Source organism: Populus nigra, chromosome 4, assembly GCF_951802175.1.
Source record: "Populus nigra chromosome 4, ddPopNigr1.1, whole genome shotgun sequence".
NCBI lineage: Eukaryota > Viridiplantae > Streptophyta > Magnoliopsida > Malpighiales > Salicaceae > Populus > Populus nigra.
In genome coordinates this window covers 8,909,100-8,933,328 of record NC_084855.1, presented here as the reverse complement: position 1 = coordinate 8,933,328, position 24,229 = coordinate 8,909,100, and the positions used below count along the sequence as shown (strand labels likewise).

Genomic DNA, 24,229 nt, shown 5'->3' with positions numbered 1-24,229 from the left:
GTAGCAAACAGTAAAGGAACTTTTTGATAAGACATTGCACCAAAGCAAGGTAAATGTCTCTCATGAAAATCCAACCACATTACCAAACTAAAGCTAAAATTTTCTATTTTTATATGTATAGTATTTATAAAAGTTGGGATTACAGGGGAAAAATAGAAGATAAAATATATATTGACAACCCTAGTTAGGCGCTACAAAGTTGGACAAAATGATTGCCATTTGCCACTAACTTCAATTGTACAACTCTGCTTTGGTCTCCGCAATAACCTGCTGCACACATTTGTCCATCATTTCTCTTCCTTATCTTCCCCCCATTACTTTTCTCATTAGTCCTCCTCAGAAACAAAGCAAACAAAGGGAGGCGATAGGAGCATAGGAGATTACAGTTGCATTTTCTAAGCTGAGAATTTTGAGGCCATGGCATTTGCAGGAACAACCCAGAAATGTATGGCATGTGACAAGACTGTCTATCTTGTGGACAGGTTAGCAGCTGATAACCGTGTGTACCACAAGGCTTGCTTCCGGTGCCATCATTGCAGAGGAACCCTCAAGGTATGCTCTATATAAATGCAAGAGTTTTAACAAGAGATAAAAAACTCGGTAGATCCATATATTTTAGCACATGTTAAAGTTGAATTCCTAGACGTTTTCTAGTAAATACAGATTGAGCTCCATGTATTCCCAGTATTGCTTAGCTTCCTGGTTCAAATTTTGTCCTCTTAGTCTTAGCTATATAACTTTCATAATAGCATATGCCTGGATTTGTCACGTTTCATGGATGATTGGATTCTCAAGTTAATTTCGAATTCAGTATTATGAGCAGAACGATATCACCTTTTGGATACTGAAACCCTCCAGAAACTAACAGTGCCATGAAATACATCAGTCAATAAGATACAAATTTCAATAATACCGGCACTGAAGCAAACATTTCAGGTGGAGGAGCTCCCTTAGGGTACATTGTGTTGATATTCCGTAGTGACATGATTTTTTTCATCTCTTTCTTCTGATGACATTCTCACTGGTCTATTCACTGTTAAACGAAGACTAGCTCCTTCCAGCTTTAAGTCGTAGAACAATCCTGATTGATCGAATTTATGATCCTAACTAACCAATTTAAATTGGTTGGGAGCCCATGAAATGTAATAACGTCCCGCATCAGCTTCTTAATGCAATCTTGGACTTTTTCAGCAATATGTATTGAGCTAGAGATAATAAAAGATAATTTATCAAGTTTCAGCTCTTATTTGCAGCTTGGCAACTACAATTCCTTTGAAGGGGTACTCTACTGCAGGCCACATTTTGATCAACTCTTCAAAAGAACTGGAAGTCTTGACAAAAGCTTTGAGGGTAAAAATAAAGAAAAACTAATATGAAGCCAGTGTTGCACAAGTCATTCATTTTCTTTTCGAATTCCAACTGATTTACTTGCATTCAATTTCCTTTCCAGGGACACCAAAAATTGTAAAACCAGAGAAACCTGTTGATGGGGAGGTAAAAAAAAAATCCCCTGTATTCCTGGCATTTAGATGCTTTCTTATGACTTTCAATTGAGTCTTTAACCCCTCTCTTTTGTTCTATAACCATGATTTGTTTTGAACAGAAACCTATATCAACTAAAGTCTCGACCATGTTCGCTGGAACCAGAGACAAGTGTTTCGGCTGCAAGAACACTGTCTATCCTACTGAGAAGGTAAAGACTGCAACATTTGAAAAACATCCAACACACTAAGAGCAGACACTGCTCGTTTCCATGTTCTATGTTTTTTTTAATCATCATATACTAAATTTCAAAAAGATACTGAGCTGTAAAGGATCTTGACACCTATCATTGATTTGAAACTATTAATATTTCTCTGTTAAAAGGTTTCGGTGAATGGAACTCCTTACCACAAAAGCTGCTTCAAATGCATTCATGGAGGATGTACAATTAGCCCATCCAACTACATTGCACATGAAGGTCGCCTCTACTGCAAACACCACCACAACCAACTTATCAAGGAAAAGGGTAATCTGAGCCAACTTGAGGGTGATGTTGAGAAGGATTCCATGAATGACAAAACTAATGGAAGAGAAGTTTCTGCTGAATCATAAAATGCTGAACGAGTGTATTTTCCTGCCTTACAATGTTGTTGTCGCCCTCATGGTTTATTTACACTTCCTGCAGTTCAAATGGCTTTATGCCTACGAGTTAGATTGAAATCATGATATTTATCACCGAAATGTGTGGGATTTTGTTTGTTGTATTTGGATTTTGTTCTGCGACTATGGATGCTCGCGTGAGATGAGAAGACCTATTTGATTCTAGCATGTGATCATATGATGAGCTAAACTCGTGTATTCTGGGAATGCTTATTATGATCTACTGTGCCCGTCTTCAGTTCACGAAGTAAGTAAAATAACATTAAAAATAATGGTTCATCAAAACTCCTGCTTATCCTACACTTTTCAAGTCATTCCACAAAATCGAACTAGAGTCAAGTTCAACAGGGTCTTTTTTCTCCGTTGATTCCACCAAACCCATTTTCTTAGTTGTGGTTTTACTGGATAGTAGATATAAACATTGAAAATCTCATTAATCCATTCATGTATATCACTAATTAGATAGCGAGACATTTAGCTATCTTAAAAAAGTCATAGTTACTCCTGCCGTTTACAATGCTTAGTTGAATTTTTTCACTTTGACATTCAGAGCACTGGACATAAATCACATTGCATGAGCATCTCCAAGAACCATCGCAATGCTTTGTTTTAATTAAATAGTTGGATTCTCTTTGTCCGTACGAGTTCTGAGTCGACTGTTCAACGCCCGGAGAAGACCCTCGAAGGGGTCGTTCCTAGTCCATCCCTCGGCCAACACGCGATGACCCACTCTCTCCACAGGAACAGCTCGAGCAATCCACCAACAGCTGATGGGTTTAGGACTGAAACCCCCGAGACCAACCCTCAAAGCCAATCCATTTCCTGAAGTTACAAATTTATTTTACCGACTTTCCTTGGCTACATTGTTTCATCTACCACAAGTTGATGTGGTTATAAGTAGGGGTGTTCAAAAAAACCGATTAACCGAAAAAACCGAGAGAACCGATAAAAAATTAACCGAGAAAATCGAACCGAGATAGAAAACCGATTAAACCGATTTTTAAAACCATAAAATCTTGCCGGTTCGGTTCGATTCCGGTTTGACCACTTAAACCGGTGAACCGAACCGGTAGTATAAATAAAGAGTAAACCACTAAGCTGCCTAACCCTAATTGACATTCTAAAGCCGCCGCCCTTCAATTTTCATCCTCCCTCTTCTCCCTTCTGCATCTGTCTTGCTTTTGCCCTCTACCCTTGCATCTTGACTCTTACCCCTTGAATTTTCATCGTCCCTGCGTCTTGCTCTTGCCCCTTGGCTTCTCTCTTCACTTGCAGCAGAAAGAGAGGACTCCTCTATTAGCGAAAAGGCGGCAACGTAAGGTTTATTTTCATGTGCTTGTAAGTTCAACTTTTTGTTTCAAACTTTGATGCTTCTCTGACGTTTCTTGCCATTGGCTTCGCAAGGCTTGGACCTTTTTCACTCCTCTTAATTTTCTGCTTTATTTTTATCTTCCTCAGGTTTCGCCGTTGTTTGTGATCCATCTCAACTTTCAGGACCTACGTTGTTGTTGCCTTTGGCTTGCCCTGTCAAGGTAAGGGAACAGTTTTTTTGCCAGAATCCTTTTTCCTGTTGTTACGGTTCTTGATTAGTTTGTCCAAATCAATTCAGAGAATGATTGCATGATGGGGTGAACACCATTTCTGTTGTGTAATGGATGCATGCTCAGCTAATGTAGAAATTCAATTGGAAGGCACAAAATTTATCAACTGACTTGCAAATGAATTATTTTTGACAAAATAGAATTTGAGTAAAACATAGGCCTAACCTGAAAGCAATGAGAGGACATTTGTATGATGCATATCTATGATCCGTCCACCAGTTAACATTTTGTGCTAGGTGTCCAGATTAGTTACTGTGAAACCTCTTGATGACCAGGGGATGTTACTGTATTGGTCTTGAAAGTCTTAAATGTGGAAGAGAACCCCTCTTCGATGTGTTCTTTCTGTTATCCTTCGTTGATACCTTTGAGAAAATAGTAAGATATTCCTGAATGTGCAAAATGAACTTTTACTTCAATTAAATATTCTCACTGTCTAAACGAGGATGAGTTGAAGTTGCACAATGGTCAGCCGAGATTTAGTTTTTGTCAGCTTCAGAAGATATCTGATTTTTTAGCATGCACTCTTGAGTTTTTTAGGAATTTTTTGCCTGATTCTCTCTCTGTCTCCCCCTCTTTTTTACTAGCAGGAAGTGGCCAATAAGTTGCAACTGTTGAAGAAAAACTTAAGAGAAGAGTTGAGTGCTCTCAGGGAGATTCGCCAAATAGTTTTACAGCTGACAGCACCACCACAACTGGTATGTGCTTTCTACTAATAATGCCTGAGATATATTTCAGTCAATATACATGGATATCTTTACATCTCCTGCTGAGGATATCAATCATAAAAGAATATATTTCCTCTTTCGTCTTCAGTTCTCTAGGAAACAATTTCAGTTGTTAAAGTCATTATGTATTTTAAAGAGCCTTTTTAAAAAAAAAAAAAAGTTATGGCTTATGATGGTTGGTGAAAAGTTATATATTTGCTTTATCAAAATGGATTTGAACAATGTTCATAGCTTTATTCAATCTGGTTATAGTATTTCTGAAATGAATTGATATTCAATCTGTTTTTTGCATAGTTCATTACAGTGTATATGGTATTGGTTAATATGGTTATTGGTTAACATGGAAAATTAGTATATGGTTACAGTATTTCTGCAATGAATTGATTCTCAATCTGTTTTTTGCCTAGTCCATTACAATATTTCTGCTTGATTCTCAATCTGTTTTTTGCCTAGTCCATTACAATATTTCTGCTTGATTCTCAATTAGTCAATTGTAGTCAGATGTTGATTCATGTTTTTTTTTTAATTTCAGATGGATAATCGGGAAGATCCTACACCAATTGAATCAAATCCTTCAAGTTCAGAACCTAATTCTGTGCCTATTCCAGTTCCAGTTCCAGTTGCTACTTCTAGTACAAATAGCAACACTGAAAGTGAAGGTAATCCAGCTTCTAGATCTAATAAAATAAAAACATCTCAAATTTGGGATCACTTTAAGAAACTAGATGGTAATGTTAAGTCTCCTAGGGCTGCATGTATGTATTGTGGAAAAGACTATGCATGCCATACTATACTTAATGGGACTAGTAACATGTGGAGTCATCTAGGTGTATGCAAAAAGTTTCCTTTTGTGATTGATCGAAAACAAAAAACTTTAGTCTTACAACCTAAGCCTACAATAAAAGGGGGTAATAGTGGAGAGGAAAATCTGGTGACTATTAAGGCGGTGGGTTATAGTTATGAAGAGTGTAGGAAAGCCCTAGGAAGAATGATTATACTTGATGAGCTACCTTTCAACTTTGTTGAAAACCAAGGATTTAAATCATTTTGTCAAGTAAAGCAACCTGGATTTGATGTTCCTTCTCGTTTGACGATTTGGAGAGATTGTTTAAAAATTTATGTAGTTGAGAAGGAAAAATTAAAGAAAGCTCTTAAGGATCAACGTGTATGTTTAACAACCGATACTTGGACATCAATCCAAAATATTAATTATATGTGTTTGACTGCCCATTGGATTGATGAAGGTTGGAACTTGAATAAAAGAATTCTAAACTTTTGTCAAGTTTCTAATCATAAAGGTGAAACAATTGGCCAAGCAATCGAGAGTTGTTTGTTGGAATGGGGAATTGATAACATTTTAACAGTTACAGTTGACAATGCAAGTTCCAATAATTTGACAATAAAATATTTGACGAGAGTAACAAGTAATTGGGCAACTAATATATTGTCAAATGACTTCATGCATGTTAGATGTTGTGCACATATTGTTAATCTTATTGTATGTGCGGGATTGAAAGATATTGATGATTCAGTTGTTAAGATTAGGAATGCAGTGAGGTTTGTTAGATCTTCTCCTTCTAGACAACTTGTTTTTAACCAATGTGCGGAGAGGTTGAAAATTGGGAGTAAAAAATCTGTTTGCTTGGATGTTGCAACTAGATGGAACTCTACATATATGATGCTAGATGCGGCTGATAAATTTGATGTGGTTTTTATGAGGTTAGAAGAAACCGATCCTAGGTATTTGAGTTACTTTGAGGTTGATTCAAAAGGAAAACAAAAAAACTTAGGTCCTCCTGCTTTAGAAGATTGGGAAAAGGCTAGATCTTCTGTCAAGTTCTTGAAACTATTTTACACGGTTACATTGAAATTTTCTGGCTCGTTGTATGTGACATCTAATTCTTTCTTTCATGAATTGATTTCCATGCATACAATCATATCTCAACTTTGTAGAAGTGAAGATGTTTATGTAAGTAAAATGGCCAAGAATATGATGACAAAGTATAAAAAATATTGGGGGGATCAAGATACACAAAACTTTTTGTTGTATGTGGCAGTTGTGTTAGATCCACGTTTCAAATTGAAGTATGTGAGATTTTGTTTTGGAAGATTGTATGATGTTGAAGAGGCTGAAAAGTTTACAATTAAGGTTAAAGATACTTTGCTAAGGTTGTTTGAGCATTATATGAATGTTGATGAGAATGTTCAGGTTGTTCATGGTGTTGGAACTAGTATAAATGAAAATGTTGATGTTGATTTAATGGTGGTAAATGATGATATGTTGGATGACTTAGCTTCTCAATTCAAAAAACATTTAGAGGAAGACGGCGGTATACAAAAAAAAAATGAGGTTGAGAGGTATTTGGGTGATGATTGTGAGGATCCTAATAATTTTAAATTAGATATTTTGGGTTGGTGGAGGTGTAATGCTACAAAATACAAGATTCTTTCTAAGGTGGCACAACACGTGTTAGCTATTCCGATATCTACAGTTGTTTCTAAAGCAGCTTTTAGTACTGGTGGTCGTATTTTAGATCCATTTCGAAGCTCTTTATCTTCATCAACAGTGCAAGCACTAGTTTGTTGTCAGAATTGGTTGAATTTAGCATCAATTCCTATCAACATCAACAACTACATGGATTATATTGAAAATTCTGAGATGATTGAGTCAGGTAATTCTCTTATAAATTTAAATATAGTTATTTTATGATATTGTTTATTTACATGTTTAATCTAACATTTTAATTTATGTTTTTGCAGAATTTGGTGAGAGTTTAAAAATCTCAACTGATTGTTTGTAACTACTGCAATCTTGGAATATAATTGTTTTGGGTAATTAATTTACTTTACCTTGTTAATTCCCCTTAACATTTTGCATACTTAATTCTTTCAATAGTTGAACTCTAATTAATTTGCTAATTTGCTAGTGTTTTTTTATAGCATTATCATTGCTGGAATTTTTGGATGTTGCCATTGCTGGAATTTTTGGATGCTGGTGTTGCTGGATTTTTCCCGGATGTTTATGATATTTTATTGCTGGTTGCTAATGTATTCGCTTGTTAATTTTTACTTTTCTAGTGCGAACAAACTTTTAATTTGAGATGTTTAAATTTGATCATGCATCTTGCATTGATTTATCATTTTGGGAAGCATATTAAAACTAAAAGTCAGCCAATTTGCATCTGATTTAATTCATTTGAGATGTTTAATTGAATGCTGTGAATTAATTGAATGCTTGTCATCAGTCTTGGGATGCCCCTTGAATTTGAAGTTGTCTGCATATGCCTTAACCTGAAAGGAGAAGAAAAGTTCGGAGTGACCAGGAAAAGAAAGGCTTGCAGATGGCTAAGCCAATTTTAATTCAGGTTTCTATAAATTTTAAAACTCAATTTACTGTAAGGTTAAGCTAATTTTAAAAAAACCAGAAAAAAAACCCAAAAATGAAGAGATTTTGGTTTCCCGGTTTTTTTCAAAAAAAAACCGGATTTAATGAAGGGATTAGGTTTCCCAATTTTTTCCAAAAAAAACGGATTTAACCAGACCGGACCGGCTCGGTTTGAACCGGTTTCCGGTCCGGTTCGGTTAATATTTCTCCAAAATAATGAAATTCGGTTCGGTTGGTATTTTTAGTCTAAACTGAACCGAATCGAACCGAACCGTAAACACCCCTAGTTATAAGTACACTCAAATGTGGGAGGCACTCGATTCTCTGGATTTTCAAGAGCTGTTAAGAACGCACCAAACACCACGCAACGTGAACTGCTCTTCTAGCTGATGAATCCTATATCTGACTAAGTCATTTCTAAGATAAGTGGGCTGTTAAAAAGTAACTCTTCTCGAGACTCTTGCTGGTGTCTCTAAACTCTCTAACATTGCCGTCAGTCTCCATATCACGGTTCAAGAATGTTTTACCCTCTGGAGTCTTTCAATTATTGCTGGTTTTTTTCCCTTTTAAATGCAAGATTCCTAAGGCAGGCTGGACTCGACTGAACACCTGCAATTATGCAGGTCTCATCACTTTAAATTAGGGGTCACAGCCACACAAGCAAGGACAAACTAACATCAAAGACAGCGGTATCAAGCTTTTAATCTAGCAAAGACGGATTTGACTAGCAACCTAACCCTTCAGCTAGGAGCACTTCTCCGGCGTTGTCAGCTTCTTTACCTGCGCTTTTATTCTCGAGGCAGCATCTTCCTATTTTGGTCGTACACTACGTCAGCCTTCTACAGCACTATCAATACCATGAAAATTCGTGATTGTTAACATCTGCAGCACCAGTAATAAATGTAATACGTTCCGAAATTAAGAAACTCCAGCGAAATGGCAAGGCCATGCACCCATCTGGCTCCTCAATCCTCACAGCAGACCTCCCATTCCAGTGATAGGATTGGGAAACAACGCTTTGGCTTCAAACAGAGCTCACGTTCCAAATACGTGAAAAGGAAACTGAGGAATTGCCAGGCTTCAAATAGAGCTTCTTCAACATGTTTCCATTGAATGAAGCCATCAGGGAAGCAATCTTACTGGAAAAGGGATTGAATTTCGGCATCATTCAGCAGTCTAAATCCTAATAAAACCCTACCAATTTAATGTGTAATTGGGCATTTAGGAAAGGAGCGAACCAAAGGAAACAAATCAACCCTGAATAAATGTGGTCATTACAATAAATTAATTTTCCACAACAGAGTACAGGTCCAATGAGCATTATGGCATATGGCTATAAATCTACTCGTGAGCAGAAGATCTGTACAAGGATATCAATCACTACAAGTCTACGGGGACATCAAGAAGACAACCATTTTTGGCAATGTGCTTCAGGTCCACAATAAAATGGTCCCCAAGAAAGCCATATCCAAACGTCCCATTCCTGTACTGCCAAACTCTTCCTTTAACTCGCCAAGGATTCACAGAAGCTCCTTCCACTCCCAGGATTACTAAATCATAACTTGAGTTAATATACATAATGCGAGAGACCTCATCATTTTCTAAAGGGAATTTCCAATCCAAGTTTGCAGCTTCAGGTGGCTGAATATGAATCCGAGAATCATATATATATTCTTCCTCAGTTGGAAAAGGGGACTCTACAAAAGTAGGATCTGACGTCCAAAACACTGGTGTAGAACTAGAGCGACGCTCAGACAAGTCGCCAACTCTTCTGCAGGAGATGCCAAATTCATCATATGCCACAAGATAAAATTCCAACTTCATGTCCTCACAGATTCCCTGCAACAAGAAGCAGGAAAGAACGTGAGGAGGGAGGAGAATATGAGAAAAGCCTTTATGTCTCCATTATCTTCCAGGCGATATGCCAGTAAACAAATTGAAAGGATGCCGAGACAGGAGACAATTGGTCACACCAAAATCACAGCAATTCTTAAAAGAGTTAAAAATTGGCTAACCACCGACACCAAATTGAATTAAGTTTCCCAGAAAAAGAGCAATTCCCTCGAATTTGATTCCAGAATCAAAGTTTATGTGATGGCAAGTTTTTTACTTGACATGGCGATGGATGATAGATTGGTGCTTTTGTTGAAACATGGCATTGTTATTCCTTGCATTGGACCCACATTCACAATGCACATCAACAAACTGACCAATTTCTTGAAAGATGATTCAATACTCTCGTACAGTCCTCCCTCGCATTCATGTGGGACAGTTACTAGTCACCACATGAATGTTGGAGGAGAGAACAGTGTCACTGTAAGTGCTCAAAAATTTATTCCAATCTCTCAATGTAAGAACGAGAAGCAAAACAATGAACGTTAAACTAGCCAACATGGAAATACATCAGAGTCCAATGCCTTATGCTCAAATTCTGTCTAAAATGAACAATAAAAGGCTGCTCAGGACAAAACTAACTAACATGAACTAATCTTCAAGCTTCAAAAAAACAGAGTAGAAACAGAAGAATCACCCACCTTCCACAGACCCTGCAAAGGCCGATCAAGCGTGGGTGATGAATCAACAATCTTCAAAAAATGCTCAGTCTCCCACCTCTTCTTCCCCTGCTTCTCCTTTTCTCGCCTCCGCTGCCTCCTTATCGCTCTGTCCGCGCCTGGACTCATCCTGTTTGCATAATACTGATAAATCTCAAATGTTTCCGGTAAACTCCCTGTAGATCCACTTTCAACACTAACAATATCTTCTCCGTTATCCTCTCCTTTCAAATTCCCGGAACTCAAACTCCTTCTGTAAGCAAAATTCACATTCTCCTCCACGCTAAAATGTGAGTCCCCGATAAAATTCACGTTAACGGGAACTACATCCATATCTAAATACCCCAATTCACCAAATAATTTATTCTTGTTTTGCCCCTCTGGATCCAAATAATTCACAATTTCACCCTCGGGCGAAATACTTATCCACAAGAATGGAGACTTTATGACGCTATAGGCGTTTTGAGACGGAGAGACTCTCCAACCGGAGAGAAACGAAGAGCCCCACTCGAAGAAAACTAACGACGGCGGCTTCACCGTTTCTTTCTGTTGACTTTGACCGCAACGACGCCAGAAACCGATCAGATTTTCCCATTTGTTAAGCGTTTTGTAGAGCAATTTATAGGAGATTTGACCGTTACCCCATTTATTGATTTGGGTCTTTGAGCCCCACCTCCGGTCGCAAAGTGAGTGCCAGAGTTTGCTGTCACTTTGACAGAGAGGGGCGTACCGTTTTGAAGTGCAGGCGAAATTGGCGATTTCTGTTGGGCTTAGGAACGAGAGGATGCAGAATTGGACGTCTTCAGGAAAATCAGAGAAGGAATTGAGGTTTGGTTCTGCCATGCGAGATTTGATTTTCTCGGGAAAATTGGAGAATTTTCTAGGAAAGATGGGAAGGTTGCGTTTGGATTAAAGTTGGGATTTTGTGGGGGACTCGGGGCAAATAAGGAAGGAAGCGGAAAATATTAGGACTCGGCACTCGGCAGATGCTTGGAGAGCAGGGAATTATTCTGGTGAGTTAATTGACCTAATGGCCCTTGCAATGGAGGAAATTTAGGCCCCGTTTGTTTTCAGGAAAGTAGTTTCTTTTTGGAAAGTGAATTCCTGGAAAAGTGAATTCCAGAAAAGTGAATTTTGGGAAAGTATTTTTCGATGTTTGGTAGTGTAATGGAAAATAAGTTGGAAAACACTTTCCAGTGTTTGATTATGTTATGGAAAATGAGCTGGAAAATAACTTATTAATGTTTTATTTTTTCAAGTTTATTAAAATAATGAGGAACAAATCTTACAAATTAAAAAGTTGAATAAGAATGAAATTGAAAAAAAAAATTCATAAATTATCTCAAATAAAATAAATAATAATCAAAATAATAGAGATCAAATCTAAAAAATTAAAAAAAATGAAAGGTGAAGAAATTAAAATAATAATAATTAACATTTCATAAATTATTTCAAATATAGTAAGTAAAAATCAAAAGAATGAGAACCAAATTTGATAGAAAAAAAATTTCAATAAAAAAATGATAAGAAAAAAGCAAATAGCAATTATAAAAATAATGACCAAAATTAATATAAAAATTAAATTTTAAGCGATGAAATTGAAAAATAAATATTCAAAACAAATTATATATAGCAATCAAAAGTTTGAGGATCAAATTTGATATAATCAGCAAATAATGACATTTCTAAATTTTTCACAACTTCCGGAAAGTGTTTTCCGCCCAAATTTTTCAGGAAAACACTTTCCTGAAAACCAAGCCAAATTTTCCTTTGACTGGAAAGTGTTTTCCGTTTACCAACTTTTCCAATGGCAAACAAACACAAGAAAGTTTGGAAAGTGGTTTCCCGGAAACCATTTTCCGGAAAACAAACACAGCCAAAAGAGAAAACACTTTTCTAGAAACCAAACCAAATTTTTCTTTGACTGAAAAGTGTTTTTTGTTGACCGAAAAGTGTTTCCGTTGACCAGAAAGTGTTTTCCGTTGACTGGAAAGTGTTTTCCGTTGACCAACTTTTCTAGTGATAAACAAACACAGGAAAGTTTGAAAAATAATTTCTCGAAAAATAAATTCTGGAAACAAAACATAGCCTTAGAGAGCGAGCAGGCAGGCACTTGATATTTCTTCCGGTCTTCAAACACGCCAAGTCATTATCTGAAATTGTGAATTTATCCAAACCCATAAAAGGCCAAGACTTGTGCTTAGCAAGTCATTGAAGCATGGTAAAATTAAGTATGACAGCTTAGCTTAGTCTTAACCATGAAAATTAGTAATTGAAAAAAGGTGATAATTAAATATAAAATTTTATTTAAAGTTTAAATATATATTTTTTGAATGCATATAGTTTTTTTCTTTATTTTCAAGCTAACACATAATATAAGTTTAAACACTTTTTCTATATCCTAATCTTTTAAAAAAAAATATCAGGATTATCAAATCTCCGTAATAATAAAATCACTACTTTATGAGGTTGTTTGTTATTGATATTTAATCTTTTTAAAAAAAATTAATTTTTTTATTTTAAATTATTTTTTTAATGTTTTTGAAATATTTTAATTCGATGTTAAAAATAATTTTTAAAAATTAAAAAAAATTATTTTAATATATTTTAAATAAAAAACACTTTGAAAAAAAAATTATCACACTCTCAAACACCCTTATAAAAAAATTAACTTAATAGAAGATTGAGAATTTAATTTTAAAATAATAAATTCAATGTATATGGAATGTGTAGAGGTTAGAATATGATTCTGAACAGTGAATTTTAAGACAAAAAATAGATGAAAAAAATAAATCCCGACTGTATAAATTGATTTATTCAAACTTCACAGATGATTTAAAAAACAAATTCAAGAGAAATGACAGCAAGTAGAGATCAATCCAACCATCAACCACTGCTTTAATGATCAATTCAAATGATAAATTGATGATTAACGTATTAGCCAGAGCTGTTAAGAATAATCCCTCCAAGTATATCTTTGTTCATTGTTTTTTAAATTACTCGAACAGACAAAGTTGTTTACAAGCTATAAACGTTTCGTGATACTTTGTCGATAAATTTAAGGTGGTTAAGTTCGCAAATTTGAGGGGATTTAGGGGTTGTTTGGTGTATATGACAGCTCAATTACGAGACTTTTTGACTGTTTTTGCAAACAAATAAAATGTTTATACACTTATTTTATTGATTGTTCCTCGATATTTCAATGAGAATTCGAAACAACATTGTTATGTTGAAAAAAGAAGGCCTATTATTTTGATTACTTTACTTGAGCAGCAAGAACCCGTAGATTTCTTGTGAACACGCGCCATACAAAAGGATTTTCCTTGTACAGACAATGCCAATGCTTCCAACAAAGATCATCATCGAAGATCGAGATCCATTGCACATGCCATTAGAAGATGATAGGCTAGTTAACGCCTCATACATGCATCAAAAAAAAATTATTTTATTGATTTTTAATTTAATTTTTGATTCTTTAATGACTTTTTAATTCAGTTCATAACTCGGTCCAATTAAGACGAATAAAAAAAATAACAACCTTAACCTACCAAAACATGTGAGAAGATGTTTAATGACTCTTTAATTCAGTTCCTAACTCAGCCCAATCGAGACTAATAAAAAAAATGATAACCTTGATCTAAATAAACCTATCAAAAATTATGAGATAAAAAAAAAAAAGAAGAAAGAAAAAAGACAACCTAAATTGATAAGTACACCTATTCGTTATCATATTAGACATGACACGAGGTTCAAGGCATGCCCGGTTTACTAGCATCATCCTAGATTCTTTATTTTACAAGTTATCATTATTGGCACATGTCTAAATTTTCATCATACATGTTATTAATATGAATCCTACTTAAATTCTTCAAGTTATTACCACAACACCTACTTGAAAGTCTTGTCTCACATGTTAACATGATGGATGTCTATACAATTAACTCGTATCAATAAACTAATTTTGTTATCATTCACAGTAGATTAAATATTTTTTATGAATGCTTTTATGAATAAGTTTGTGACCTTACAATCTACAATGTAAATTGAAGTTTTCCTTGCCATTTGAATAGTCAAAATAAAAAAACAATCGTGTATTTTATGTTCATTTTGGTCCTTGCTCTTACAATATTTTTAAAATTGTGATATTGATATTTAATTTAATGTTGGAATATTTTATGACACATTAGATACACTAAAACGACACATCGTACATGTTAGAGTATGCAAATCAAAACAATTTTTAAAACATAGAACAATGAAGACATAATTTTGAAGGAAGAAATTAAAAATAATTTTCGTTTAATGAGCATAGTGTAAAAAATAAAAATTTTAAATACCTAAAAGGGAAAAATTGACTAAACAATTAAACCTTTTTTTTCATGTCAATCAAAAGTTATTTATATAAAAAAAACCTTTGTAACTTTACTTGGAGTTTAAAAAAATTAAAATTAAATTAATTTATAACAACCATACAAAGCAAAACTATAATTTTATTTCTAATATCATTATGAATAGTTCTCCGTTATAACTATATTTCAAGATAATTGGGCTTGTATATTATTCAAGATGGAGAAATTTTGAGAATATACTTACATAATTAAACATTTAATAGTGGAAAATTAAAATATTTATTCACAGGTTAATATTTAATAAAAATGCTAAAAACTTAAATCTGAAAAAGCTAGCTCACACCTTAATTTTTGAAAGTGAATGTCAAATTGGAATTGTTTGAAAAATATTAGGTAAAATGTATAATAACAAAGCTGTGGTAGGTGAAATGTATAATAACAAAATTTACAGGGATGAAAATATAATTTACCCACTTTTCTGAATAAAAATAATTGTATGAATAAAATTCAAGCCGGACGTGGCAGCTTGGAGACGCGCCAGCAGAGAAAACGCGAAACTTCTAAAATAATTTTATTTTATGAGCCTCTCATAAACATTCCACAAAAATATAACAGGCCAGTCTGTAGAAGGCATCTATGCTCTTTTAGCATTGAAGAAATCTGATCAAGCAAGCTCCAAGAAATGGCGAGTTCTCGTGTTCTAAATCTTACTAGAGCTCATCGATTGGCCCTTTTATCTTCACGAAGATGGTTATCTTCATCCGCCTTGGTTGAGGTCAATCCCGGGGAGGTCGGCATGATCTCTGGCATTCCGGAGCAACACCTTCGTAGAAGGGTGAGTTTATGTTTTGTTTACTATTTCGCTCTCCTTGTGTATTTGGATTATTTGTTTTTCATTGACATTTGTATTTCTGATTTAGTTGTTTGTTGGCTGTGGAGAATACCTAAAGAAAGCAATCGAATTCATGTAGAGGAAAAAAAAAACTACTCAATGAATCGAATTCATGAATCTCTGCTATTGGGAACTTGCAATTGGAAGAAAGGAAGACGATTATAGCTGTTGATATCAGTGGTGTTGTCAGCTCTGTGAGTTAATATTCCATACGATGCGGTTTATCCAAGATAGCCAAATTCAAGTGACGTGTCGTTTAACATAGCGGATTAGTTGGCATCAGCGTGTCTGCGACTCTGCAGTTCCAAGTTCATTGCGATACTGAGCAATGGACGACTTGTCTTCTTCACTAAACCCTGTTTCTTACAAATACAATATAGAACAAGAGACTGTTTTGTCAAACAGAATTTCTTCTCAGCTTCCGCAAGAAGTTGAATCACTAAACCCTAATTAGCTCCTAGTTAACAATCGCAAAGAGGAACTTAAATTTTTAAGAATTTAAGATGAATGAAGTGAATATACAATGACTACCATTATTGCTATGTGCTTTATTTATTTTTTCATTGTTGAAATTGGGTTTCCCTTCTTTTTGACCCTCATAGAATTTGAGCTTATTGGCTTGCTATGGGGTTGATGAATTTCAGGTAATAATCTATTCACCTGCTCGAACGGCAACGCAACAGGGCTCAGGGAAAGTTGGCAGATGGAAAATTAATTTCCTGTCTACACAAAAGTATGCATGCTTTGTCAATTACTCAGTTTCCTGCTTTACATATCTTTCTTCTACTAAATAAATTATAGGGATGAAGTTCTTGGATTCTGACTTCAGTTGATCTCTTTTAGTCCCTCATATAAAGAGCCGTTTGAGATACGTCGTGGTGAATTCTTTTCACACACCCCATATTTTTAGCTGTAAATTTGACAATTCTAGGATGCGAGTAAATTATCTTTAAGTATTTTCTCGATTTATTGGCAGACATTTTACCCGTGTAATTAATGATTTGTTTGCGGCCAATTATTGTAAGCATCATACGGTATGTGCATCGTATAATATTAACTAGTTATCATATTTTATCCAGGTGGGAAAATCCTTTGATGGGCTGGACTTCTACGGGAGATCCATATGCCAATGTAGGTGAGGCAGGGCTCAGTTTTGACAGTGAAGAAGCTGCAAAGGCATTTGCTGAGAAACATGGTTGGGAATATGAGGTAATTTCCTCCTTAGCCTGTACTTCTGCTGTGCATTTATAATTTTTCTAATTTTTTCATTGTGCATTCACTATTAGTGATTTCGTTCTGTATGGAGGTTCCTAATAAATATGTTCAAATCACAATGGTACCGCATTTTACATTATCTTGATTCCTATATGATTATTGTATCTTAACGACAATGTTTTCAGTTTATTGATTCCATTCGGCCTATCTCTGAAACATTTGAATCATGTACAGGTCAAGAAACGTCACACCCCTCTTCTAAAGGTTTGTATCCCCCCATTTCCGTATTCCCTAGGATGAATAGCTGCGTTCTATAGAAAACCAGGGGTGGTTTAAATCTTTTCCTATTTATGTAAATTTTAAGACCCTTCTACTGAGAAATCTTAACTTAGTCGTATAATTTATCAAAGGATGGAGAGGGATATTTCACAGCAGCCATTAACTTGTTTTGAAAGTTGCATGTGATTTATTACCACAGCCCTGTTCTATCCTTTACCTTTCTCCCCTACTCTTATTTTCTACAATTTATATGTATAACACCTCAATTCCTAAACACAATAAATACTAAAAAATAAAGGCTATCATACAACCTCCAGAGCTGGTGGATATATATAAATATCAATCATCCTTTTCTAGATTTGACAACTTGACATCCAGTTGACTTTCTTGCGTGTTAGGATATTTAAGAATGATAGTCCAGGATTAACCAGTTGTGAACCCTTTTTCACTATTTCTCTCCATTTATGATTGTTTTCTTTACCCCATTGCAGCCTAAATCGTACGCTGACAATTTCAAGTGGAAGGGCCCAGCAAATTAAGAGCGAAATTACCACAGTTCTTCATATTGACACTTGAAAAGATGTAAGCATATCCTAATTATTATTATGTCTAATATCTGTGTATATGTATTCATATATGTTGCTGTCTCTGCGAATTAAAACTATCGAACTTTCTGTTTGGAAGATACAATTCTTATGCTTGTGTTGTAAGTATCTTCTTTGCTTAGATGAGATTCTGGCAGTGATATTTAACCACCACTTGTCCTAGAAGAGACAAACCGAAGGGGAAGAGAAGATCTTATATACACTTTAGACATTCATTGAAGAGCTGACCAAATCTACTTGTATTTGACGTCTTATGTGTACATCTACCATTAGTGCGCTGTCTAGTAAGCTACTGTATACAACAAAACATTCAAGCATTGGTTTTGGACTGAAAATCCTTTCTGCCACGAGTGTGGAACCTCCAACTAAAGAGGTAATCCTTGGACGCGCAGGATAATCTGATAACATCACAGAAAGTAATGATCACATTCTTTGTCCCCTTGTTGCACCATTCTATCCTCACCCAGCATGAAAACCCATTTGAAGATGCTGGCACTCTTAAATCAGAAAGGTGAAGCTCCACCTCCCCACATATCCTCTTGCATGACCTGCCTGCAAAACTTCCATCGCCAGTCATCATCGAGTCAAGCCAGGAACATTCTGGCTGACCCACCATTTCTTTGTAAGCAGAATTTGCTAGCCTCACTTTGTTGTTGGAATCAGATATCACTGTCGGCAAGACCTCAGACTCAACTTCTTCCTCGACTTCCTCTGGCTTCTTTGGAACTCTCACCAGTGGGATGAAGCTTGGGTCTTCACTGATGCAGGCTATACTTATGCTTGAGCCTACCAGTCGAACCGGTTGAGGTGCTATAACATTGTTGGTGGGAGGTACCTGTAATTGTTGCAGGAGATCCTTCTCTTCCGGAAATTCAGCCACGGTGTTTAAATCTATGACCTTCTCTCTATTTGGTTCCAGGCAACTAAGCTCAGGAACTGCTGCTTGGTTTGCAACAACAGTACCTGTTGTAGGACTCTGGAGAAGTGGAAGTGTTACTAGATTTGATGACATAGTAACTGAATTTTCCAAGCCGCTATTGACCCCAACCAGGTTTGGAACAGGAAGCTGGGGAATTCCATGAACGAAACCCTGCAAGGAGAGATGTTTGGCTGGGGATGTTACATGACTAGGAGAAGAAAGGCCCAGCAAATGGGTTCTTGGCCTTTTGATGTTAGGTGGTGATACGACAGCTCTACCTCTCTTCCTGGTTCTGGTAGGCCTAGCCTGCATTTGTGGCCAAAGGGTCCTTAAATAAGGAGATTCTCGGATTTTCTGAGACACGGATGAACTCTCATCCATTGAACTCGCAGAACCCTCAGGCCTTGGAGCTATGGGCCTATACCTAGACATAATTTCAGCTGTTTTTGCTGTGTTGGAGCAAGGGCTCAGGGTCTTGATCATGGTGGCTAGGTTCACGATGTGCTTCACTGACGGTTACCGCGGCTTCTCAAGCGAGAGGAGCCAAGAAGCCTGGGTGATTTAGAAGAAAATGCAGAATGATTTTCTTACTAGCAGAGATGCGTAGAGTTTAGAGGGAGGGGGGTATTCTGTTTACAGAGGGATTGATGGGCTTTGGGCAGTTTTAAGGGTGGGTTTTGGCCAATGAAGCGAAGAGGCAGCATGAATCGAAGAGGCAGGGAAGTTGACACTTGGAAATTGGACTGTGGGTACGTGTTTGTGAAGTTCAGAGAAAGGGACATGTGGGATTAGGGTATGTTAGTGGGCTCCATGCATGCTTACACATATCATGGATAGACAATGGTTGTTGACAACTGAGCACCAAAGTCAGTTTTAAAGACTTCTGGGTTTTCCCTCTCACACACCAATTAGAGCCCTTCTCATTATAACGCGTGTGTGGTTGGCTGCCATGCGTGGATACACCTATCAGGATTGGTTTGGCCATTTTTGTTTTCGGTATCGGTTTTACCAATAAGGCCTCTTATATGGGTCGGTTATTTTTGGCTGCCATACATGTGTCAGCGCATTACAATTTTGTACCGCATGCAAAGGGACGGGTTAAATTCTGATGGCAGGACGAGTGAAATGGCCGTTTTACATCCTTATATTGAAATAATATTTCTTTATTTTTAAAATTTTAATTTTAATATATTAATTTCGAAAAAAAAAGGCAAATAAAAATCACACGTGGCTTTTGAGCAAGAATGCTGCTAAATCGTTTTGTTTGCCCTTGGAAAGTGTGCTGCTTTTCCTGTTAACCCCGTAGCGATCGCCTTTTCTGTATGCCAGTAGATATTTAAAAATAAAATATTAAAAAAATATTTTTTTATTTTTTAAAATTTATTTTCATAATGCTATATTAAAATAATACAAAAATATTTTAAAAATAATATAATTTTTAACAAAACACGCAGCATTATCAAAACGATTCTTCGTAAAGTTAGTCGTGGCCGCTGGGCCCCAATAGAATCCAGCTCCCCAGGTGAGAGAAATGTTATAAAATGTTTCGAACGGGAATAAAAATTAGAGAACGATGTCGAGGACCGTTCGCCTGTGCATGGTAGGGGTGTCTGTAGCTGTGTGGACAAGCGTGTTTGGCAGTGTGGTTGCGTGTGTTTTTCAAATAGCTGTTCGTGTTGAAATGCATGTCAATGATGTTTTTTTATTTTTAAAAAATTATTTTTAATATCAGCACATTAAAACGATCCAATAAGTACAAACCGCATTCAATTTTAACAAAAAAAAAAATAATTTCAAATTTTGACGAAACGCAGGTACAAACACAGTACCAAACGTTTTAATCAAGAGTTCCTTTTATCAACACTACGATTGTCCACAAGGATTGACAGGAAGACATCGTGAGAGGGACTAGGCTTGTCTTCCATGTTAAAATATAGTTTACACTAGTTTATCGGTCGTGGTCTCCATAGTTTGAAAAAAAAAATTTAATTATTAAAAAGTTTTGATGTTATTATCAAACTCGATATGACGATGATTTAGACTTGAAAATACTTAGAAAATCTCTATACAATTGTTTTTACAAGTATGAGTTTTAAAAGAAATAATATAGGAATTGTCTCGCATGGTCTTCTTCATTATATAAATCTAAAGAATAAAAATTAATATAATATTAAAAGATAAAATTAAATAAAAATTTCATATTAGATGATAAAATTAAAAAAAAAAGAATAAAATATCAAAGAAAAGAGGGAAGCTTTTATTATATTATAAAAAAATACAAAATTGATTTACTATTTATTTAATATCGAAGTATAAAATTAAACAAAACTTCATGTTAAATGATAAAATTAAAAAAAAATAAAGATAAAAAATAGCCAAAAATTAAAGAAAATATAATTTTTATATTAACCGATGAAATTAAAAAATAAATAAAAAAACTCAAATAAAAATACCTGTTAAAAGAAGCCCAAGTGCGCGGTCCTAAAGAAAGTCCGCACTCCTAAGCTTTTATTTATTTATTTTACCAGGGCTCTCTTTTTTCTTTTAAAAAAACATGTAACATGTCATCTATCATTTAAGGGATTTAATTACTTCCATTGAGTTTAAGCCATGTGCGCTTCAACCAATAAGTTACAACATGAATTCATTAACTTAATGTTTAAAATAATATATCAAGTTGTTTAGTTGCTCATATGAATTAATGAAGTGTTAAAATTAAAAGTATTTATAAAATAATTTTTTTTAGTGATTGAATAGTAAATTGGTCAAGTACTTTTTAAAATTTCTCATTTCTTCAATGTTAAGGTCAATTTTATTGATGAATGCCTTTGCCTTTGGATACTTGCGAAAAAATCCTTTTGTAAGGTGTTTAAGAACTCTCCAATAATAAAGTCACCAACTTTGTATGGAAAAAAAGTGATAAATATACTTAAATAGCTTTAAATTCTAATATTATGTTGTTCTTGTGTTGAATTTGTATCTTTTTAATGTAAGAAAAACTTGTCATTTACCTGGTAGTATAAGGAGTATTTATAGTCCTCAATCCTTGTCTTTTTCTTAACTGGATGAGCTGAAGAATAATTTCACCATGATAACATTTATGAAAAATAAAATATTTTTTACACAATCATCATTGATAGAAAATAATATCTCTTATACAATTATTAACAATAAAGGATATTTCTTACATAAAAATTAATAGGAAAAGAAAAAAAAAACAACTTAGCACATGTGTTGGGCTTTAAAAAGTAAGTCAAGATACATTATTTGAGGGTCGGGCTCGGGTGTGCGAATAAGCCCACAAAAAAACGTCGGGTATATGTATTCCTAGGCAACTTGAGGTATATGGAAAAGGCTGAAGAGTATTTATGCTTACAAGTCATTGACAAATCATGGCTTGTTTTTGAAGTAGGATCTGTATTCCTCGAGAGTGGATGGATGAAGGAGCGCACAACTATGTTTCAAGATTTAGTAGCTTTGATGTCATAAATAGTTAATGTCGATATATATGTTTTAAGAATTTAAATTGATTTTGTTTTTACAAATATCTATTTTAATTATGATAAAACTTGATAAATAAAATTTGTTTTTGAAAACTATCCAATGACACTGCAAAAAAGAAGAAGAAGAAAGCTCCATCTAGCATAGCAAGTTGTAGAAGATGATGAGATGTACATTATAGCTTCGGTAGCATTTCATCCAATCACAAGATAGACCATCTTGGCCTTCTTCGGAGGGGCCATGTTCTGCTTGCTAGCAAGCAGCTCATGCCTCCTGTTGTCCTGCTGCTCAGAGCGGATGTGGCATTGATGCTCTAACCTCAACATCCTTTTACCCTCCCGGCGACTACTCCTTCACGCGTAGCCGCATCCTCTAAGGCGTTTATATGGGGTTCATAACAGTATTGGGTTTTGTTGCCGTCATCTTCACTCTCCTTCCAATTTTTCCGAGGCCAGACTTTAGGAGCTTTCCTGCTGCGCTCTTCCTCGGGATGGGCCTGTCAGGTGTGGCATCTATTTTATCATAGCTGATACATTACAAGAACCAACCTGAGGCCCTCCAAACCACAGGTTTTGAGATCCTGATGGGAATCTTGCATGGAATTCGGAGAATTGATATACGTACGCCACAAGAATTCCTGAGCGATGGAAGCCAGGCAAGTTCGGCGTTGCCGGGCATAGTCACCAGCCTTTTCACTTGTTGATGGTTGAGGTGCCTTTATACACGCTGTCAAGCTGGGCTAATCTACATCAGATGGCGGGACTTGAATGATTGTTAGAAATTAAGGAGCAAAATGGCTTTAAGTATTATAAGGTTGGAATAATTGGAAAGAAAGCTACTGCTCATTTGTTAGTTAAATTGTAAGTGCTGATCGACATCCTTAAACTAATATTTTCGATATCCCACTGCTTGAGAGCTGATATGGCGCTTAATTAAGGGGGTACCGAAATTAAGGAGCAAAATGGCGCTTAATTAAGGGGGTACCGAATTAATTAAATCCAAAAAGTTAAAAATCACTTTCCTGCTTTCATTGAGAGTTGAACTCAAGACCTCCCGCTTACTAAACGGGTGCTCTAACCAACTGAGCTATGAAAGCTTTCTGATAAGGTTTTCTAATATGTATTATAGATATGTTATTCTTTGTGTTTGGAAATGGACCAAGCTTAGTGAGGTGGTGGTCTGGCAACGTCCATTTTTAAATATATGTGAGCTTTCTTATGCACTCGCAGTTAGAATATGTCCTTTGTGGTAAAATGAGCATTTCTATTTTATTTTATTTTATTTTTTATTGTGTTCCTCCCGCTCTTTATTTCTTAAAGTTTTTATTAATAAACAACGCTACCCTTTTATTTTATTTTGAATGAATCACGGATATATACAGATTATTTAAAGTTTAAGAAGCAATATATATATATATATATATATATATATATATATATATATATAAAGTGAGTTTTTAAAGAATTAAACTATTATATTATTCCTTAAAGGAGATATTGTTTAGTGAATAATATCAAGAAACATAATAAATATATACATTTCAACAAGAAAAGATAGGTTGTGGGACCAAAATTTATTTTTTTCGAATAAAATTAATTTGTCCGTATATACGTGTACATTGAAAAAAATGGTGAAATTTGAATTTAACAGTTACGAAAATGTTTCCTCTAGGCATGTAGAAGTAGGCTAGTAAAGTATAAAATCGAATGACTCCATTCCATATCTTGATCAGCCTTCCATTTAGAAACATCGTATCAAGAAACCAAACCCTCTTCTCTTCACTATAGATGTCTTCTATCTAATATTAATATTCAAGATGTTCACATTTTAAGTGTGATAAATGTTTTTTTTATAGTATTTTTTTTAAAATCTTAATATGGAGCAGGAAACTAGATAAAATCCTGTTTATTTTTGTGTTTCAAAAATGTTTTGATGCATTTTTAATATTAATGTATTTTGATATGCTAATATCAAAAATAACTTTTAAAAAATAAAAAAATTATTTTAATATATTTTAAATAAAAAATATTTTAAAAAAAAACTATAATCACACTTTCAAACCAG

At 35.1% G+C, this 24,229-nt stretch overlaps 4 protein-coding genes, 1 non-coding gene and 1 pseudogene across 6 annotated transcripts; 3 read left to right on the top strand and 3 right to left on the bottom strand.

The window, feature by feature from the left end:
• The first annotated feature begins 212 nt into the window (after positions 1-212).
• Positions 213-2,307, top strand: LOC133691498 (LIM domain-containing protein WLIM1-like). Its single transcript, XM_062112030.1, has 5 exons — positions 213-552; positions 1,254-1,350; positions 1,451-1,494; positions 1,604-1,693; positions 1,867-2,307. Exons 1-5 carry the CDS (start codon positions 418-420, stop codon positions 2,092-2,094), a joined length of 594 nt encoding a protein of 197 aa, XP_061968014.1. The 5' UTR covers positions 213-417; the 3' UTR covers positions 2,095-2,307.
• A 6,789-nt stretch (positions 2,308-9,096) lies between these two features.
• LOC133691051 (F-box protein At3g12350) lies at positions 9,097-11,446 on the bottom strand. Its single transcript, XM_062111369.1, has 2 exons — positions 10,388-11,446; positions 9,097-9,692 (listed from the first exon to the last, which is right to left on the bottom strand). The coding sequence occupies exons 1-2, from the start codon at positions 11,246-11,248 to the stop codon at positions 9,234-9,236; spliced, it is 1,320 nt and encodes a 439-aa protein (XP_061967353.1). The 5' UTR covers positions 11,249-11,446; the 3' UTR covers positions 9,097-9,233.
• A 3,885-nt stretch (positions 11,447-15,331) lies between these two features.
• On the top strand, positions 15,332-17,850 carry LOC133692902 (NADH dehydrogenase [ubiquinone] iron-sulfur protein 4, mitochondrial-like). 2 transcript variants are annotated; one of them, XM_062114069.1, is made up of 5 exons: positions 15,337-15,589; positions 16,291-16,379; positions 16,726-16,855; positions 17,096-17,125; positions 17,632-17,850. In XM_062114069.1, exons 1-5 carry the CDS (start codon positions 15,437-15,439, stop codon positions 17,677-17,679), a joined length of 450 nt encoding a protein of 149 aa, XP_061970053.1. In that variant the 5' UTR covers positions 15,337-15,436; the 3' UTR covers positions 17,680-17,850. The 2 variants fall into 2 exon arrangements, with proteins under 2 accessions (XP_061970055.1, XP_061970053.1); XM_062114071.1 differs by lacking the exon at positions 17,096-17,125 and having other exon boundaries at positions 15,332-15,589.
• Positions 17,851-17,956: 106 nt separating this feature from the next.
• LOC133692901 (uncharacterized) lies at positions 17,957-19,755 on the bottom strand. Its single transcript, XM_062114068.1, has one exon. It carries the CDS (start codon positions 19,145-19,147, stop codon positions 18,056-18,058), a length of 1,092 nt encoding a protein of 363 aa, XP_061970052.1. The 5' UTR covers positions 19,148-19,755; the 3' UTR covers positions 17,957-18,055.
• A 2,578-nt stretch (positions 19,756-22,333) lies between these two features.
• Positions 22,334-22,943, top strand: LOC133690619 (heptahelical transmembrane protein 4-like; annotated as a pseudogene).
• A 244-nt stretch (positions 22,944-23,187) lies between these two features.
• TRNAT-AGU (transfer RNA threonine (anticodon AGU)) lies at positions 23,188-23,261 on the bottom strand. The gene has a single exon. It is a non-coding gene; the product is annotated as a tRNA-Thr (tRNA).
• Positions 23,262-24,229: the final 968 nt, after the last annotated feature.

Excerpts from the sequence above, each read along its gene's own strand:
- LOC133692902 (XM_062114069.1), top strand. The coding sequence starts at position 15,437 with ATGGCGAGTTCTCGTGTTCTAAATCTTACTAGAGCTCATCGATTGGCC. Across the intron at positions 16,856-17,095 it reads AACATGGTTGGGAATATGAG|GTCAAGAAACGTCACACCCC; the intron begins GTAATTTCCTCC and ends AATCATGTACAG. Across the intron at positions 17,126-17,631 it reads GTCACACCCCTCTTCTAAAG|CCTAAATCGTACGCTGACAA; the intron begins GTTTGTATCCCC and ends ACCCCATTGCAG.
- LOC133691498 (XM_062112030.1), top strand. The coding sequence starts at position 418 with ATGGCATTTGCAGGAACAACCCAGAAATGTATGGCATGTGACAAGACT. Across the intron at positions 553-1,253 it reads ATTGCAGAGGAACCCTCAAG|CTTGGCAACTACAATTCCTT; the intron begins GTATGCTCTATA and ends TCTTATTTGCAG. Across the intron at positions 1,351-1,450 it reads TCTTGACAAAAGCTTTGAGG|GGACACCAAAAATTGTAAAA; the intron begins GTAAAAATAAAG and ends TTTCCTTTCCAG.
- LOC133691051 (XM_062111369.1), bottom strand. The coding sequence starts at position 11,248 with ATGGCAGAACCAAACCTCAATTCCTTCTCTGATTTTCCTGAAGACGTC. Across the intron at positions 9,693-10,387 it reads CTTTGCAGGGTCTGTGGAAG|GGAATCTGTGAGGACATGAA; the intron begins GTGGGTGATTCT and ends TTCTTGTTGCAG.
- LOC133692901 (XM_062114068.1), bottom strand. The coding sequence starts at position 19,147 with ATGATCAAGACCCTGAGCCCTTGCTCCAACACAGCAAAAACAGCTGAA.